This window comes from Sinocyclocheilus rhinocerous, unplaced genomic scaffold (assembly GCF_001515625.1).
Source record: "Sinocyclocheilus rhinocerous isolate Xijiao unplaced genomic scaffold, SAMN03320098_v1.1 scaffold1112, whole genome shotgun sequence".
Lineage (NCBI taxonomy): Eukaryota > Metazoa > Chordata > Actinopteri > Cypriniformes > Cyprinidae > Sinocyclocheilus > Sinocyclocheilus rhinocerous.
The window spans coordinates 614929-633804 of NW_015657961.1; the positions used below are offsets into that span (position 1 = coordinate 614929).

The window sequence follows — 18876 nt, forward strand, 5'->3', positions numbered from 1 at the left end:
ACACTTACCTGGAATCTTCTGCAGTTTCTGCAACAAGGTGGTATGTTCTCCCTGGCATGACAATGTCAATCCCATTCTCCTTCCCTGTTACATCAATAATCTCTCTAATAGAACCATACAAAATGAAAGAGAGAAATAAATAAATAAATAAACATACATAGAATTAATTATGCTTTGTTGTCTTTTTGCTGCTTTATGTACCATTTCAAATCAAACATTTCTACAAAAAAAAAAAAAGGTAATCTTAGAGTGAACAGGTCTTTAAGCTACAGATTTAAAAGAAAATAATTTGTCTTTTTGACTGACAAGTTTAGCATGACTGACGTGAAACACTTCCTGAGGTCTTACTTGGCTTCATGCATGTCCAGCATGCCTTTCATCCGCTCCTCTGTGTCGTTCTCGTAGTAAATGAGTTTGCTCTGTCGCAGGACGAACCAGCGGCGTCTCCAGTTTCGACGAGAGAGTGTAGAGGAGCCTCCACCCTTCTTCAGCAGCCAGCCCTGTTTGAGCGCCTCCTGTCTGCTCCTGAACCACAGAAATGTTTCATCCTTCAGCACACACCAGCGACGCTTCCAGGAGTTCAACAGGCCACCTGCAACATACATGTGATGATGACAAAGGTTAACTTACAGGTACGTCTAGACTTTCCATTAATGAAATGCAAAGATAGGCAATGCACCTATAGCGGAAATAAGCAACAAAACTTGAGTTTGCGCCTGCAAGTTAACTGCAGAATTGGAGAAGAAGAAAAAGTGACATGTATTTCATTACATTGCCTCACAAGCTCTGAAATCAAACAAACATAATAAAGAAAGAGGTGTTGAGAGAGGAGTGGGCAACTATTTACCTTTAATATAAAGGAAACTGTGGAAGTAGGGGAGAGTGACACAGCTATAAACAGAATCCCGCCGGTAAGATGATTCATCGTCAGTGTCAAACCTATCGAAGTCATCTTCACTGTCTTCAAACTGAGACACAGAAATACACATCAGCAATCATAAAAAAGCATAAATGCATGCTTTTGAAGTCATGATATGGCATTCATTACCATTCAAAAGTTTGGGATCTGTAAGATATTTTTAATGTTTTTGAAAGAAATATCTTATGCTCACCAAGGCCGCATTTATTTGACCAAAAATACAGCAAAAACAGTAATATTGTAAAAGAACTGTGACTTACATTGCATTTACAGTATATAATTTATAATTTCATATCTTTCCTGGGACTCAAACCTATATGACCTTGGTGTTGATCGCTCCATGCTCTACAGCATTCCCAAACGGATGAAAATCTAATAATTATTGATTATTACTAATAAATTTTTTTGATAACAAGAAAAACATCAAAATAAAAAAGGTGAAATATTTTATTTGTATTTTATTTGTATATTAAGGGGAGTCAGCTGTCAAAAATATTTGGGAATCTTTGCTCTACAGGAACACTTGAAACTGAAACTGACTCATTAACGCTACAGAACGTGTAAAAAACTCACCGAAGACTGCGGCCCCTCTGAGCTGAAGCGATACGCCCATGAGCTAACACTGGTGCTGGTTGCCAAGGAGCTGCGGTGGTCACTTGACCAGTGGTCATTATGAGGTGGGAGGCTGGGAGGCCGCATGATGATGCCTCCTTCATCATAATCATCTGCATCATAATCCGAATCTTCATCGGGAGGGATTAGCTCCGCCTCCTCTTCCTGAACAGCGTGAGAATAGGTGGAGCCACTGCTGGAGAGCGGCGCATGATAGGCTGAGGGTATGACGATGGGCGGGGCAGGGGGCAGAGTCATACGGTCGTTTGTATAAGGATCCTCCTCTGAGGAATCATCACTAGTGCGGATTCCGCTTGTACGCTGTCCGTCAGAGTGGCCGTGCTCGCTGGGGTTAGGAGAGTCTTTAAACCCGTCTTCGTCCACTCCCAGGCCTTCATCCACCTCGTCTTCCTCACCTCTGGCTACCTCCTGCTGTGAGCCTCCGGACCCTCCCAGCGAGCTTTCGATGTTACGCACACACTCGTCGATCTCATCGAAGTTAAGCAAGATGAGGAACTGCTGCGCAGCCTTGCAGGCCTCCTCTTCTAGCCTGCGCAGCTCCTGATCACGCAGCCACTGCAGACGATGCAACGACTGTGTGGTTAGACTCTGCTCCTGAGCCTCTTTTTGTCGCCGCAGGCCTTCAATCTCACGTTCCAAACGCAAGATCTCCTCTACCTGTGATGCCTGGTTTGTCTCTCCCTCGAACACCTCATCAAACACCTGCTCCACCAGTGACTTCTCTGCCATAGAGAAGGGTACAGGGTTCTCAGATGGGCCGTTCTGAAGTGGGCTACTCTCTGGTATAATACTGTGTGGTATCGCACTCTCGGTTAAGAAATTTTGAATCTGCTCATTTTTTTTTTTTTCCTCTAATCTTCGAGCTTCCTCTGCCTGTGTTGAACACAGAGAAAAGACAGTGTTACCCAACTTTCTACATAAACAGACTATCACTTGAATGTCACATGAATGTTGCACTGAAACCAAAAGAAATTAAAAGGAAAATGAACCAATTTTTAACCAAATTAACTAATAATCATAACCATTGCTGTAAATGGCAATATTTCCTAATTAGAAAACCAAGATTGTTTTCATCAAAAACAACAAAACAGTATTATTCATTTTTTTTAAATTGTTTCTCCACAGACAGACAGACAGATGTTTCACTAACTGCTTGTGCTAGGAGCTCCAACTCCATGCGCTGTCTCTCTCTGAAAAAAAAAACATCACAAGAAAATCAGAAACTTAGAAACAAACGATATAAACATAAACGTAGGTATGATAATACAGGCAATTGAACTGCCTACCTCTCTAGCACCTCCTGCTCTTCTCTTCGTCTCTTCTCTTCTTCTTCCCTCTTCCTCTTCTCCTCTAGAAGGTGAATGTAGAGCCGTCGTGCCCTTTGCCCTCTGAGCCTCTTCTGTAGGGTGATGGTGGCCCAGCGCATCATCTGGAAACGCCGCCGCCAATACAGTGCGCGGTAGTTTTTCTGAATGACAACAATGCACTGCAACAACCGCCTGTACTGCCTCCTATAACCAGCAGAAGGCAGAGAGAGCGAAACAGAGGGAGTACATGAGAGATGGCACGAACTGGAAGTGAGTGTGTGAATAAGCATGTGTAAGTGTGTTTACCGTGCTCTGTAGCCCAGTATATGAGCTTGAATAATTGAAGCCGCTTTGAGCACTTCTGTTTCTCTTTGTTTCTCTAACCGCAGCTCCAAACTTTCTCTCATAAACACCTAAAAACAACCAATGTATAGGCATCAGTCACAGGTCTCAGGTTCTATAACTGGTCACCAGTTATCTATTATTTTAGTCACCTTCTGCCTTTAATAGCTTATTTAAAAAAAAATTCAAATAACAAATATTCAATGTAGTGTCTCTATAATACAACTTCATGCATAATAATTGGAAAACAGTATGCAATGCTGCTAAACCTGTGTGATTAAACTGTATTGTGAAAATTCAAAAGTATTTAATGCCAGCTACCCACAAAGTTACACATTGTTGCTCACTTTGGTTTTTCCCAGCTGCCATTCAGCACTGCTGTTGTCATAGAGCTGCAGCAGGAGGAGGCACCGCCCCTTTGGGTCATCTGACAAAACCAAACCCCTCATCAACACATAGTACCTGACAAATAAAAAATAAAACAGTGATTAAATTGTCCTGCAAAAGTGGTTCACTGTAAGGGAGTCTAAACACAAGTGTTTACGTGAGTGAACACTGTGAATCTATTGATTTCAACAGAGATAGAAAATGTGAAATGATGCGACATCATGTAATTTAATTAATTTAATTTAATTTAATTTTATGCATTTAGCGGACACTTTTATCCAAAGCGACTTACAGTGCATTCAGGCTATACCTTTTTTACCAGTATGCGTGTTCCCTGGGAATTGAACCCACGACCTTTTGCGCTGCTAACGCAATGCTCTACCACTGATACCACAATTTTAGACAAATCAAATTCTGCATTATATCAAACTGACCTGGCTCTATCCACTGCCTAAAAACAGGTCTTACTTTTAAATGCCAACATTGTGCTTAAATTTCTGTTCAATTATAATGCTCTTATCCATCATTTGATTATCGTTCAATGAATTACTGCTACCATGAACAATAGAAAATTCAGGAAAAGCAGAAGTAATAGCACAGACTTGTGTGTTAATTCTGGTTGTCAAATAGCTCTGAATTTTGTGAATAAGATGCATTCTAGTCTCATCTGCATAGAAAGAAGGCTTATTTGGATTGAAAAGATTGATAATGACTTCATTTAACTATGCCAAAAGTGGTGTTGTAAAAACTTAAATAACCTTGAATAAATTCTCTCTGTATTTTCACTTAAAAAAGGAAACCAGAATGAAAAAGTTTCAGAACAAATCAGTTTTTAGCAGGAATATGTGAGTTTGTTGTGTTTGGGGGACAAACCTGGCACAGAAATCCTTGAACGTTCTCCGAACCGGAAACCCAGAACGTCTGATTTTAACTGTCTCCAGCATCCCAGAATATCTCAGCTGGTTGAGGACTACAGACTGCTCAAACTGATTGGGCATCTGTAAAAGAAATACAGAAACATTGTAACAATTTAAATTTCTACAGCTTCTTCGCTGCTCTATCTAAAAAAAGTTCTAAATCTAAATTAGCTGAACTAATTCTGCTTTCAAATACAGATTGGTTGAGCTCTGAGTTGATTCATTCTTCAAGCACACTAAATAGGCCATCATCACCCCCTCTCCCCCTGACCTCTGACCCTGTGTGGGGGTGAGGTCGGAAACGGGGCGCTGTGATCCCCACTTCTAAATGTCATCTCTGTGAAAGGAGGAATGAACCAGAATGAAAGTGAGATGAGGAGATGAGTGGTGAATGAGCTCTGTGAGCGCAAGGTCAATACCAACACACACACACACACACTCACACAATCATTCATTATAGTCAGAGGCACATTAACATACTGATACATGCAGCACAAGTCACAGAAAGCAGACAGGATCAATGTCAGAGTGCTTCATGGGGGGAGGGACAACATCTCTCTTTAATCGTCTCCCAGAAAAACAAATACTGCCAAAATATAAAACATATTAAAGGGATAGTTCACCCCAAAATGACAATTCTGTCATCATTTACTCTCCCATATGTTGTTTCAAAACTGATTCTCTTTCTTTTGTCACATATTCTGAAATATGTGTCAGTGTTTTTGTACAAACAGTGAAAGTCACAGGGGTCCAATTTTGTTTCGGACCCCACTGACTTTCACTTTATGGGCAAAAACAGTTCTTCAAAATTTATTTTTTATATTTCACAGAAGAAAGTAAGTCATTCAGGTTTAGATTAGGACAACAACAAATTAGGACAGAATTGTCATTTTTGGGTAAACTATCCCTTTAAGAACCAAACCATCAGAATAGTGCAAACAGTTTTCATAAATCTCCTCTTTAATAAGCAAAACTTTGAGAAGCATCTTCATTATCCAACAGGTAAACAGATATCTGACCACTCATATAATTGAAGACTACGTCACAGTCAAATGGATATTCAAACATCTGGAAAAACTCTCAGCATCTGTCTAAACATCACTACATCTGTTATGTTTTTCTACAACTGGCTGAAAGTTTACTTTAATAATACATGAACTCTTACTGTGCAGTAAAGTGTCCTTTCTCATCCTGTGACCGTCAGCAGCTCTGAGTGAGTGTATGTCCACAACAAGCCAGTGATCAACTGGTCAGCTCACACACATACACACCCCCAACCTCTCCGCTCTCATTCACACACTGCTGGTTGCCATGGAGATCAGACCCATGTTGGGCTAATTTGTGTTCAAAGTGGGAAGGGGGTATTGGAGAGAAATGCATTGTGGGTAGAAAAGGGGAAGAAGCCACCCCAGCTGTTTACATTCAAATAAAGTGGGGGAACAGGGGATTATTAACAAAAGGTTATTAATTTTGTTCATTAACAAAATACTGTATATTTATAATATAAATATAAAAAATAATTATAATAATCTATTTTTACTGAAAAATGATTTTAAACAGAATTTAATATTAAATACATAGATAAATATAGAAAACAGATAAATTGATAGATGCTATACATGACAGACATAATTTTTTATTTTTTTTATTCATTTTAGTTTATTTTTTATCTAAAATTTTATTTACTATACGTCAAGTTTATCTGAAAATAAAAAAGTTATAAAAAAAATTAAAGTCAAGTCAAACTTATTTGAAGACAAAAAGGAGAAACAATAATTAATTCTGCATTATCACGTGTCTGTTTGATTTCTCTTGTATTTTCTTAAATGATTTTTAAATATTATTATGTACGGTATATAGATAATCAAAGCAAACAAACATGGCACATAAGTACCTTTGAATTAGTTAGTTTGTTAATTCAGCTTTTAACTATTATAATTATTATTCTGTTTACCAGAGGTGCTTTTTATATAAATTATTTAAATTATATTTTATATATAGTAAATATAAATTTTAGCTATATTATTTACTTGTGACTTCTGAATGAGGCTGAATTTGCATATTGATTTACTTCAGCATAGATTTGTGTATGCATGATCTGAAAGCAAAAGTAGAATGGAACAGAATTGATGCGTCCCATTAACACCTCTGCACTCAAACAAATGAACAAAGAGTAACTAACATACACAAAACGCACATGCAGTCTGACATCTGCTGAAGAGTTAATAGGCAGCCTGCTGAATGGCCTCGGGTCCAATGCAGTCTGACTAGGAAAGTGTGCAGAGCATGTGTCTGTGTCTCTCAAAGGAGACTTATATCTTCACATCGAGTTTATGATGTGTAATCTCCTTCTGTCACTACTGAATGAAAAAACAGAGATATACCACCGTACACAGAATCACCATCTGATAGTGTGCGTGTCTAATTGATGTGTTTTAGATGTCTGCACTGGAACTCGTCCCATAAATATAAGCCAACTGTCATTCTCAAAATAAACAAAACCACTCAAAACTGGAAATCACCATTAATTCCAAACCTGAAACTGGCACGAAATCTGGTTCTTGGGTCAAGCAGCAGACATTTATTGTTCATATGTTTGTGTGTGTGACACATACCTTGCTATTGTTGGGTTTAATGCAGCGTACAAAGAATGGATTGGAGGCACTAAGGGTAGACATCAGGGAGTGCAATGAATTCTGGGTAGACAGAAATAAATCATCTGTTACAAAATGTTAAAATGTGTTATACCTAATACACTTAATCTACTAACTACTACCTTTAGTTAGTTTATTATTTTATTATAACTGAAAGGTGAACAGACAATCGTTTGATAGTTTTGGATTGTTTCTTTAGTGAAACAAACAGATTTGTTACACTTTTTAAAGGGGTCATAGGATGCCCATTTTCCACAAGTTGATATGATTCTTTAGGGTCTTAATGGAAAGTCTGTAACATAGTTTGGTTAAAATTTCTCAATGGTAGTGTAAAAACACATTTTTTACCCGGTCAAAAACAGCTCTTTTCACAGCAAGCAGTTCTGTAGCATTTTCCTTTAAATGTTAATGAGCTCTGCTGAATGTTAAATGCTCTGCTGACCCCGCCCCTCTCTTCCGAGCTGCTCTCAGAGAGACTGTTTACTTTCCACTGCGTCTTCAGCGGCTCAGATGTCGAGAATAAAATGACGACTGCTATGTTCATTATTACATTCAACAACAGAACACCTCAATCGCTATGGAGCCATGCTTGTCTACATCTGCTACAGCGGTGAAACAATGGCGGACTGATGACAGCTCACTCAGGGCGGGTCTTCAAATTTGGGAAATTTCTGTAGAAATAAGGGTGTAAGAGTAAAAAAATTCAGTCAGATATCTTGTTACCTTCACTTTCATTTAAATTTAGCTATTGTTTACCTGCTCTAAAGCATTATGGGAGTTGTAGTTTCTTACCTTAAATTGGGAGCTAACAGTAGGTCTGCGATACTTTGAGCCGCACTTGACAGTGTCCTGTCCAGTCCAGGTGTTCACTCGCTCAAAAAGATCATACACAAAATCCAACCTGAGAGAACAGGAGCGTGTGAACAAATGACCTCACAGAGAACAGTCACACAACTACATACACACACACACACACACACACACACACCTGCTGTCCCTGAGTAAGTTGAGAATATCATCTCTGAAAGTGTCTCTGTTCTTCTCCAGGATTCCTCTGACATTATACACAACCTGGAGACAAAAAGCAGGATGTTAATCTGAGACATGACACCTGTAACGCTGATGTTGACCACATTTTTGTCTCATTCTCTAATACAGTATATACCATAACACATGATATATGCAGTGCACTACAGGTGAAGAGACTACAATTTATCTTTCTTTTTCCAATTGAAACTTTGCCATACAAAAACGTTTTTATAATATAAATGCTTGCAATATGCAAATTATGCATATTAATATCTTAATAAAAATGCAAAAATGATCATTTCATAATAAAGTTGATACAGAAATAAAGTCAAATGCCTTGTATTTTAATGTGATCAACAACTTAGTGGCTGGTAATTAACAAACCATATTGTATCAAAAGTCTATTTAATCATATATTTAATAAAACACTGCTTATGTTAATAAATAATAATGCCTCTTGACTCTTTTATAAGAAAAACAAAGCACATTAAAATTACAAGCTATATTATTTTATAAGCAACATCTGTACCTGTACCTATTATGAAACATGATCTAATATGAAACACTGTACCTATTATGAAACTTGATATATGAGTAAAATGTCACTGGTTGTTGAAAGATGCTTACAAATGCTAATTTACTCACATATAAATCATTTAAAAAAGTATATATATTTTGTTGCTGGTATTTTTGGTTGATAAAGTAGTTAATTACCACTAAAAAATTAAAATAAAAAAGGGGTGTTGTACCTCTCCTGCATAATGCTTGATTCCAAACTGATGAACTGCAACACGAGGCTTAACATAGAACTGATTCCTCTAATAAGATGGAGAGAGATATAGATTAGTGATTATACAGCAGTTCCCATATTCAGGGTGATTTTATGCCCAATATTCATATCTGTGGTGGATCAAAAGTTTGTTTTGGCTCTTCCTTAAACATTTGGTTACATTCTTGCTTACAGCTCTTGTTCATGCAAACCTGCTGCCCTTCAGAAAAATAATGATGTCTGTGTATGACCTACAGCATGCTGGCTATGGAGTTTCTCCAGCAATGTGTCATCAGTGCCTTTAGGAAAATGACTCTCCTCATTCACGAGAGCGAGCAAACCCAACTTCTGCAGAGAAAACACACGCACAGACAGACTCAGAACTAGAACGTTGGAATGTAGACAGTGTTTCATTCTAAGTGGGTCTGTGTTTGTGTTTTTACCTTTTCTATGAGATCAAGGCACTCTCCATTGTCCATCCAGTTGACATCATCCCAGACCAGCCCTTCTCTATGAACACAAACAGAGAGAAATAAATGGCAGAGAATTAGATGTTTGCCATGTGCGTTGGTTGCATTTGAAGTGTGTTTTGGTGTTGGTGATGTGTTCATATTTGTAATGACTTACTTGTTGTACTCAAGTTGCTCTAGAGAGAAAATGTGCTTGTTGAAATACTCCTGTAGCTTCTCATTTGCATAGTTAATGTTAAACTGCTCAAACCGGTTCACCTGAGAGGAAGAAAGAAAATCAAGCAAAAAGAATAAAATAATGACTCAATGATGTCATCATAATGACTCTCACCTCAAAGTTCTCAAACCCAAAGATGTCCAGGATGCCGATGGATCGGAAGTCTTCATTGCCATTGATACGGCTGTTCAATTTACGAATGATCCAAGTAAAGCACTGAGAGTAGAGAGCCATCGCCATAGAGTCCCGCGAGTCCACTGCCTGATACACACACAGGCATATTTGTGTTGTTATTCTGACTACAAAGGGTATAGCTATTTATTATTTACTTAAATATACTTAAGGTGTGACTTGATTGTTCATACAGGTTGAGTATTATCTCACTGTGTGAGCTGCTTATCTCAATCTCATACTATTTATTTTCTCAATCTCTCAATAATTTTCTTACACTTAGCAGTAATACACTGGCACTGAATTGAAAAGTGTTTGTAAATATTGTGTTAAGAAGTTAAGTTGTGGTGTTTGATGGGAAACTTTGTTTGTAACACCCCTGCTACCTGCTCTACAGTGAGAGGTGTGCTGATCTCTTCTCCTCTGAGGATCATGGATCTGTGAGTCAAAACTTCAGCCAACTGGGCACAATCCAACCCCAAAAGATCTGCAGCTTTACTGAGAGCTAAACATACACATATTTTACATTTACATATTAATATAAATGTAATGCAGTTCTCATCAGCAAACTATACTAATAAATCATAAGTTCAACAATCAAGACAAAGAAAAACAGAGGAGAGTGGAGGAGCGCTTACCTGATTTAGAGCAGACCTGTGCTCCACCTGCCGTTAAAAACTCAATGTTTCCTACATGCAGGATTCCTGACAGGAGCCTCAACACCTCCTTGATGTTCTCTTCTCCAAACTGCATTGTCCTCAGAGCATTCTAACACACAAAACACAGTCAACCAGCATTAAAACACAAGACAACAGTATATTTATACACTATTGTTCAAAAGATTGAGGTCAATAAGATTTTCTAAAGAAGTTAATACTTTTAGTAAAGACTTTTTACAGTTCTACAAAATTTTCTATTTCAAATAAATGCTGTTTCTTTGAACTTTCATTCATTAAATAATCCTGAGAAAAGAGTAAAAATGTAAATGGTACTTTAGACTAATCATACAGTGATGCTGTGACTGTCTTACCAGCACTTCCTGAAAAGTCTCTGTGTCATTAATGGCTTTGTCCTTCACACATCCTGACTGACCCAGATAATGAAAGCCCTCCGGAGGGGAAAGGGAGAACGACTCTGTGAGAAAATGAGTGAGAGCAATAAACACAGATCTTAAACAAACTGATACTGTGTAACAAACAGCACTGATTCACTGTGATACTACGACCTCCTGACCTCTCTGTCTCATGTGACAGTGACAGCAGCAGAAGGTGGCAAAACAGAGAAAACCAACACAGTTTTGCACACAAAATGACAGCAAACAGTCATCTATAAAAATTTGGATTTCAAAAGCAAATGTATGTGTTAGTGTTTAACCAGGGTTAGTGTTTATGGTCAGTGTTAACCAGGGTTGCTGTAGTAACCTACAGTAACTAAAACCATAAAAAAATATTTACTTTAAATAAAATAAATGTTAACTGAAATAAAAAATTTACATAAAATGTAATCGTAACCTTTTTCTATTTCAGCTAGCTGCAAATTCAAAATATGAATAAAAACTACAGCACTGTCTCAATGATACTAAAATAACAATGGTGTCAATAAAGCCTAAATTAATTTGTTCACAGATTAAAGGTCACCTATAGCGCCCTCTTGAGGATGTAATACTTATAAGGCACTTTGAAGACAGGGCTATGGGTCTTCAGTTTCTGACACAAGGGTTAAAAAGAAGCTTCAAACAGAAATCTGTGGACAATGTAGACAGCCCAGACTCACCCCTCTGTTCTGCGCTGGTTCCGGCCAGCAGAGCATAGAATATGTGATAATTTCTTTCCCCGGGATTTTGACGCACAACACGATTCTAAGAGAAACACAGACAGTAAGAGTCCAACAAAGACATGATCAGTGACCCACTTAAATCACACACACACACACACACACACACACAAACACACACACACACACACAAACACACACACACATGTCTCAATGATACTAAAATAACAATGGTGTCAATAAAGCCTAAATTAATTTGTTCACAGATTAAAGGTCACCTATAGCGCCCTCTTGAGGATGTAATACTTCTAAGGCACTTTGAAGACAGGGCTATGGGTCTTCAGTTTCTGACACAACACAAGGGTTAAAAAGAAGCTTCAAACAGAAATCTGTGGACAATGTAGACAGCCCAGACTCACCCCTCTGTTCTGCGCTGGTTCCGGCCAGCAGAGCATAGAATATGTGATAATTTCTTTCCCCGGGATTTTGACGCACAACACGATTCTAAGAGAAACACAGACAGTAAGAGTCCAACAAAGACATGATCAGTGACCCACTTAAATCACACACACACACACACACACACACACAAACACACACACACATACATGTAAAAGTTTCATGAATATAAGAAACTCACCTTTTCTAAAAGGTCTGTGTGTTGAAAATATAAAGTCAAGGCAAATGCAGAAAGAGACACTATCACAGTACAGGTAATGAAATAAAGCTAAAGAGGTGAACTAACAGTTGACACATCCAAACAACACATCCAACAATCCAAACAGAGGATACAGTCTGTGATTCTTCCTCCCTGGATGTTTCCATGCTGGCTGAAATGAAGCTGGATGAATTTCCCAAAGCGACTAGAGTTGTTATTATGAACTGTTCTAGCATTTCCAAATGCCTCCATTATTGGACTACAGAGACAGAGAAACAGATACATTCATGCATATGAGTGAGCACACTGTTCATATGGAGTGTTTTGAGTTATTTAATATATGTACAAACCTGCTCTCCAGAATTGCCTCCTCTACATGAGATGATGCTCTATTTGCAGTTGAGAGCGTCACACTTTGCTGACTCATTGCAGACAGAAAGCGCAGAATCATCTTTGTGCTCTCAGTTTTACCTGCTCCACTCTCCCCACTGACACACACACAGAAAATATCAGTGATGACAGATGAATATTAGCTGAAAGTTGTAATGAGCTGATGTGGCCAGCAGAGGGCAGTTACATTCTGGCTCTTATTCAAGGAGCCTTTCAAGATACAAGAAGCTTTACTGTCATAATAATGAGCCAACACATTGTTCAAGCAATAAATATTACATATACACATACATGTACACTACTGTTCAAAAGTTTGGGGTCAGTAAGATGTCAAATTTCTTTTAAAGAAATGGATAGGACATTGACCTTGAAATTGACCCAGATGTGACAGTAAAGACTTACATTGTTACAAAGAATTAATCAGAGAATCCTAAAAAAAAAAAAGTATCACGATTTCCACAAAAATATTAAGCAGCACAATAATAAATATTTCTTGAGCAGCAAATCACCATATTAGAATGATTTCTGAAGGATCATGTGACACTGAAGACTGGAGTAATGGCTGCTGCAAATTCAGCTTTGCATAACATAAATAAATTGCATTTTAAAATATATTACAATAGAAAAGCATTATCTTAAATTGCAATAATATTTCACAATATTACAGTCTTAAATGTATTTTCAATTAAATAAATGCAGCCTTGTTGAGCACAACAGACTTCTTTTAGAAACATTAAAAATTTTACTGACCCCACACTTTTGAATGGTAGAGCATATATGGCGCTGTCCACAAATTAGGGCCAGCAGCTTGAATAAAAATGTATTTTAACAAATAGTCTGTAAAAGAAAATGACGCCTGTCAACCCTTAGGTGGTCAAACTAGGGCCGTTTTATTTCTATTCATTTTATATGAGGTTTGCCAAAATTTGACATGTTTAAAACTTTGATTTGTGTGATTTAATTTACATTAAAGACATTAAATAAACATCAAATTAAATTCATAAAATGATTATACAAGGGCAAAAACTATGCTGTGGGACAGGCCAAAATAAACATTTTAAGGGGAATACAGACATTTAAAGTGTGTAAAATTAGATACTTTTCATGCCAAGTTAATTTTATATTTATATTATAGTTTATCTAATATATCTAATAGTTTTAACAACAGAGAAAGAGATTTGTCCCTGGACAAATGTCATAGGACATATTGAAAAGTAAAGGTATCACTGAAAAATTGTTGTTCATAAATGTAAAATTATTTTATGCCTGTGCAGTTACTTTCAGTGTTGTGTTTGTGTCCTACTGCTTGCCCTTTTCATAAGGCAAGGCTTGTTTGTGCACGCTGTGGTTTCATCCTGCAGGTCTGGGAGTTTAAAGGGGTCATATGATGCTTTTTTAAAGATCATTATTTTGTGTATTTGGTGTAACAGAATATGTTGACATGCTTTAATGTAAAAAAAAAAACACATTCTTTTTCAAATACTGTACATTATTGTAGGTTCTATATGCCCTGCCTCTCTCAAACGCTTAGTTTTCTACAAAGTCCCTCCTACTTCAAATCGCATCATATGACCCCTTTAAGTATTAGATTTCCATTGAAATTCTCTGTTGCTGTTTGCAAAAATGGAAAAGAAAGCGTTCTCATATTGTGTGTAGTTACAGCACGAGTTTAAGAAGTGCACTTCAGTTTCTAGGTCAATTTTTGTGCAGTAAGAGAAAAGCCTGTCTTCTTTTGGTAGCCCTATCAATATCCGCATGTTTGCTGAGTCGGTACATGCTCAGGGCTTTTCTTAGTCTAGGCTTGGCCACGGCGGTCAGGTATTCGGCCAATTTGTATTGGCTCGCACTAAAGCAGATGAGAGATCTGCAGTGTGGAGAACAAACACAGCAGTCTGCCACCTTTAACCTATGCATGCTTGTGTAATGAGTGCTGCCAGGCAGCCATGAGTTTGACCTCACACCTTTGCGGGAGGTCAGAGTTGAATGTTAAAGTCATGGCAGAAAACTTTATAGTCTTTTATAAAATGAGAATGCAAGAGGTAAAACTCAAGAGTGCTCAAAATGAAGCCTGCGGAAACCACTGGTTAGTTAAATGCATAATGCCGTGCAATGCAATACAGAAACATACCTGATGAGCACACACTGGTTGCTGGAGCGCTTCCACAGCGATCTGTAGCACTCATTAGCAATGGCATAGATGTGAGGAGGAATTTCGCCCAGGTGATGTCGACTGTATCGTTCTATGGCTGTGGCGTCATACAGATCTGAGAGACTCTGATAAGGGTTTACTGCAGCTAAAATAGAGCCGATATATGTCTGCAAACAGATAGGAAAAGAATAGGAAAATAAAAACTTATTAAGTGAATAACCACATAAACACCCTCTCCGTGTCTCTGAGCATGCGCACATGTACGTGTGTGTTTTGGTATCTCCTGACCAACTTTTCTAACCACTGATGCAAATAGATTGGATTGGTTGTTGAGATGTTTTGATTTGAATGCCAAATAAGTGCAAATTGGCATCTAAACGGTCAAATGTTCGGGTGAGTTTAGGACATGTGACACACTCCTGCATCTCTCTTATCATATCGTATGCATGATCATATATATATACACATGTATGACTGAAGATGAAATTTCAGTTTATATGATATAAAACCAGATGTAAAATACATGCTGCATATATTTTCAGCTCATTCCAAAGGTGCTTAAAAGAAATAATTCATCAAAAATTGTCGTTTCAAACTTGTATGACTTTCTTCTCTGGAACACAAAAGAAGATATTTTAAAAAATGTCTGTCTTTTTGTCCATACAATAAAAACCAATGGGATTCAATGTTGTTTTGGACTCTACTGACGTCCATTATATGAACAAAAACAGTTGAAACATTCAAATTATCTTCTTCTGTGTTTTGCAGAAGAAAGAAACATTAAAGATTGATTAAAGCTTTCATCACTAGCTGTTTCGTGCTAATGTCTCAACTGAATGCAATGTCGGTTAAAATCAAATTTCTCCCACAGAATCAATAAAGGATGGTAGTTTAAAGGAATTTTGCATGTCTTGTTTATGAGGTTAGTTCAGTCAAATCAGCGAGATGAATTTACACAGTAGGTTTTATAGTAATATTAATGTCAGACTGTACTTCAGTGAGAGACAGATGGAAACGGAGGTACAGTAGAGTAAGAAGTTTTAAAGCAGACATTAAGCTGTCAGTATGTGGTCCTCAGAAGGGGAAAGCCTTCTTATTGAGTCACAGGTGTTATCAGTTTGCTCAGAATGGGCTGGCGGGATTCCCTTCTTTTTTTAGGACAGGAAAAATGAAGTCATTCTTTGAAAATAAAAAAAATCCTTCCATTTTAAAACCAAGTTCCACTGCTGTCTCAGCATCTAGGTGACAGAATCTATGCCTGGAATGGAATACTATTATGCTGCTAACAACAAATACTGCACATTATATACCATCTTCTGTTTAAAAAGCAGTATGTAAAACTGTATAAGAACAATATTTTTTTCCAATGATTTTGTTTCTTGGAAATATGGTTATTTTGCACTTTTAAAGTCAGCATGAAATCAGAAGTTAAGGAATATTGCAGTGTTTATTATAATACAATATTGCAGTGTTTATTATAATAAAATATATAATTTATTTGTGCACATCATGGTTTTTAAAAACTTTTTATAGCTTGTCATTCACATGAGATGACAGCAATTAGCAAATGACAAAAATCTAACAATTTAATCACCTTCTAAAAGAAAAAAATAATCGAGTGCCGGTCAACAATTTTTGTTCTAGACTAGAAGCCATTTAGCTTGGATATAGGGAATAAAAGATGATCAAGATTTTGGTTTCAAGCTGACTTTAATCAAATTTTTTTTTATTATATTATTTTTATCACCATTGGAAGCATCATAAATCAAGTCAAGTAAACTGCATTGTGGGACACAGTCATCATACACAATGCATTCTGTGCATAGTATACATAATGAATACTACCTTGCCAAAAATAGCATGTATTGTGCCCTAATACTCCCGAAAAATCATGATCGTAACCCTTCCCGAATTTCAGGTGGCCAGTGAGTGATTAATCTTTTCTGAATCATTAAAATTTTGGTGTCAGGGTGAGTTTTTAAAACTTTAGCTTAAATGTGTGCTATAAATAAATAGTGCTCATAAATGGCTATTCAGATTTCATAATATAAATTCTCATATGAAACGGAATAGAGGCTTGGACCCGGAAATAGTACTCGATATGGCGTGACTTATCAAGTAGATAGCGACAGACTTCCTGAACAAGGCTTACACAATGCTTAATTTGGGAAAGTATACTACTCATACCATTTCAGCCATATAAAGATATGGCAGAAATAGTAAGAGTAATAAGGTAGTATTGGACTCAGCCAATCAAAGTGTAACACACTGCCCCAGTAAAAGCCCCCAGATGCCCCTGCGAGGGTTTATTTTCCATAAGGTCTACAGCACCCATGTCCTTCCCATAACCTCCCCTGGGTGTGTCTGCAAATGTGTGTAACAGCACACTGAGGGGTTTAATTGGGGGTGAACGTCATCTGTATCGCTCTGTTGTTGTTGGGCTCAGTCCAATGGTGCTACTAATACCTTCATAGTTAAGAACTCATAAAGTAGACTACAGTCACAGCTAGTTAAAAGATGCACTTTTTCAGAAAGCACATTTTACATGCTGTTCCACATGCATAGACAGATGCAGTCATGAGATTGCAGTCTAGAGAGACAACTGAGAGTGAGAGCTATGCATAGTGATGCATAATAAACGACACATTACACACACACACACTCTCAATGTTAAACTGAGTGTGTAGAGTGAGAGTTGAAACATGATCTGGCCTAACTGAAGCAGAACTATTTCCTGCTACACGCTCACACTACAGCTAAAAAAGAGGGGCTGAAAAAGAAATAGAGAGGGAGCAATACTATGAAAAAGAGGTAAACCTCACATGCAAAAGACATTTTCTGGATCACCAGCCCCCTTGTGTGTGTATGTGTGTTTTGATGTGGGAAGCTGGCCTAGTATTTTCTGTCCAAATGTAAGGCAAAAAAAAAGTCCACAGCTGTTTATAATCAGAGAGGGAGCGAGAGAGAGAGAGAGAAACGTCTTTGTGTTTTAAATGCTGTGGAATCGGATCTCAGCTAGACACACACATTCCACAAGACGACACACACACACACACGCTCAACCAGATGCTTTTATTTTCATCATGACTTGTGTGTTTTTAATGGCATGAGAAATGTTACTGTTTATTTGTACTTAGTCTAATCACCTCTTGGAAATAAGTAAATAAACTTCTCTGTGATTTTGTGCACTCATTTTTAATATAACATTGAAGTTGAAGAAGAAATAGGCAGACATTTGACAGACCACCAAAACGAACCACACACAAATAACACCCTAATTTGTTCTGATTGCTCCCATATGTCACCAATTAGCCAATCAGTTTAGCAGACCTGTGGCGGGTGCTCTAATTAGCCAATCAATTTATTAGATTTACAAACATGGATGGGTGGGTTTTTATGCGATTTTATATGAGAACATTTTAAAGATAAAGTGTGTCATTTGCACTCTACTAGTGGCACCAAATGGAATTGTAAAATAATGACAGTTTCCTAACATTTACATGTACAACATAACATATCAAAAATAATCTCATTGTAAAAACCAGACAATGAAGAAAAATGTGTTTATATGTGAGTTTTTATCTGGTTTTGGCACCAAAACATAAACCAACCAGACTTGTGCACACAACCTAATGTCAAAATGTTGAATGCATTGGTTTATTGAGCAAAAATCTAAACGTGACACTTTTTGTGTCAACAGTTCATGATCTTTAAACTGTTCATGTTCTGTATAATGATCCTGATAAATTACGAATTAAGTTTTTATATCAAAAATCTGCACGTCCTTTTTTTAAAGCTAGCCCTAACCCTAATACACACCTTTTTGGCATTACAGATTCACATTAAGACATCATTTAGTCCTTTTAGCCTTTTTCTCAACCCCTAATAAGGTGTGGGAAAAGGTTTCAGTCATGTCGAAACAGAAGGTGTGTATTTTCTCATGATAAGTGAGTAGCTCTGACGTTATTGTGATGACCATCACATACCAGCAGACCACACCCACTCTCATAGTTGACTGGTTAGCTCACACTCAAACTGATCCAATCACACGGCCTCACATGACAGACAGACAGACAGAGAGAGAGAGGGGG

The 18876-nt window shown here is 37.5% G+C and overlaps 2 protein-coding genes across 3 annotated transcripts in view; one reads left to right on the top strand and one right to left on the bottom strand.

Moving 5' to 3' along the window:
* LOC107721741 (tripartite motif-containing protein 16-like) overlaps positions 1-18876 on the top strand; it is a 258890-nt gene that overhangs the window by 223353 nt on the left and 16661 nt on the right. The window lies entirely within an intron of this gene.
* Positions 1-18876, bottom strand: part of LOC107721713 (unconventional myosin-X-like) — a 39947-nt gene that overhangs the window by 8023 nt on the left and 13048 nt on the right. Inside the window, exons 4-28 of one of the 2 annotated variants that reach the window (XM_016529849.1) lie at positions 14765-14952; positions 12597-12734; positions 12381-12505; positions 12229-12242; positions 12008-12092; positions 10846-10949; positions 10454-10583; positions 10202-10320; positions 9759-9905; positions 9585-9685; positions 9401-9467; positions 9213-9305; positions 8938-9006; positions 8148-8230; positions 7952-8060; positions 7121-7201; positions 4462-4586; positions 3549-3663; positions 3166-3272; positions 2839-3063; positions 2703-2742; positions 1493-2425; positions 848-968; positions 349-592; positions 9-104 (exon numbers count right to left, since the gene is read on the bottom strand). In XM_016529849.1, coding sequence (XP_016385335.1) covers positions 9-104; positions 349-592; positions 848-968; positions 1493-2425; positions 2703-2742; positions 2839-3063; positions 3166-3272; positions 3549-3663; positions 4462-4586; positions 7121-7201; positions 7952-8060; positions 8148-8230; positions 8938-9006; positions 9213-9305; positions 9401-9467; positions 9585-9685; positions 9759-9905; positions 10202-10320; positions 10454-10583; positions 10846-10949; positions 12008-12092; positions 12229-12242; positions 12381-12505; positions 12597-12734; positions 14765-14952 — 3659 coding nt within the window. Of the gene's footprint in view, positions 1-8; positions 105-348; positions 593-847; positions 969-1492; positions 2426-2702; positions 2743-2838; positions 3064-3165; positions 3273-3548; positions 3664-4461; positions 4587-7120; positions 7202-7951; positions 8061-8147; positions 8231-8937; positions 9007-9212; positions 9306-9400; positions 9468-9584; positions 9686-9758; positions 9906-10201; positions 10321-10453; positions 10584-10845; positions 10950-11588; positions 11731-12007; positions 12093-12228; positions 12243-12380; positions 12506-12596; positions 12735-14764; positions 14953-18876 lie in introns of those variants that run through there. The other variant, XM_016529850.1, reaches the window with a different exon arrangement.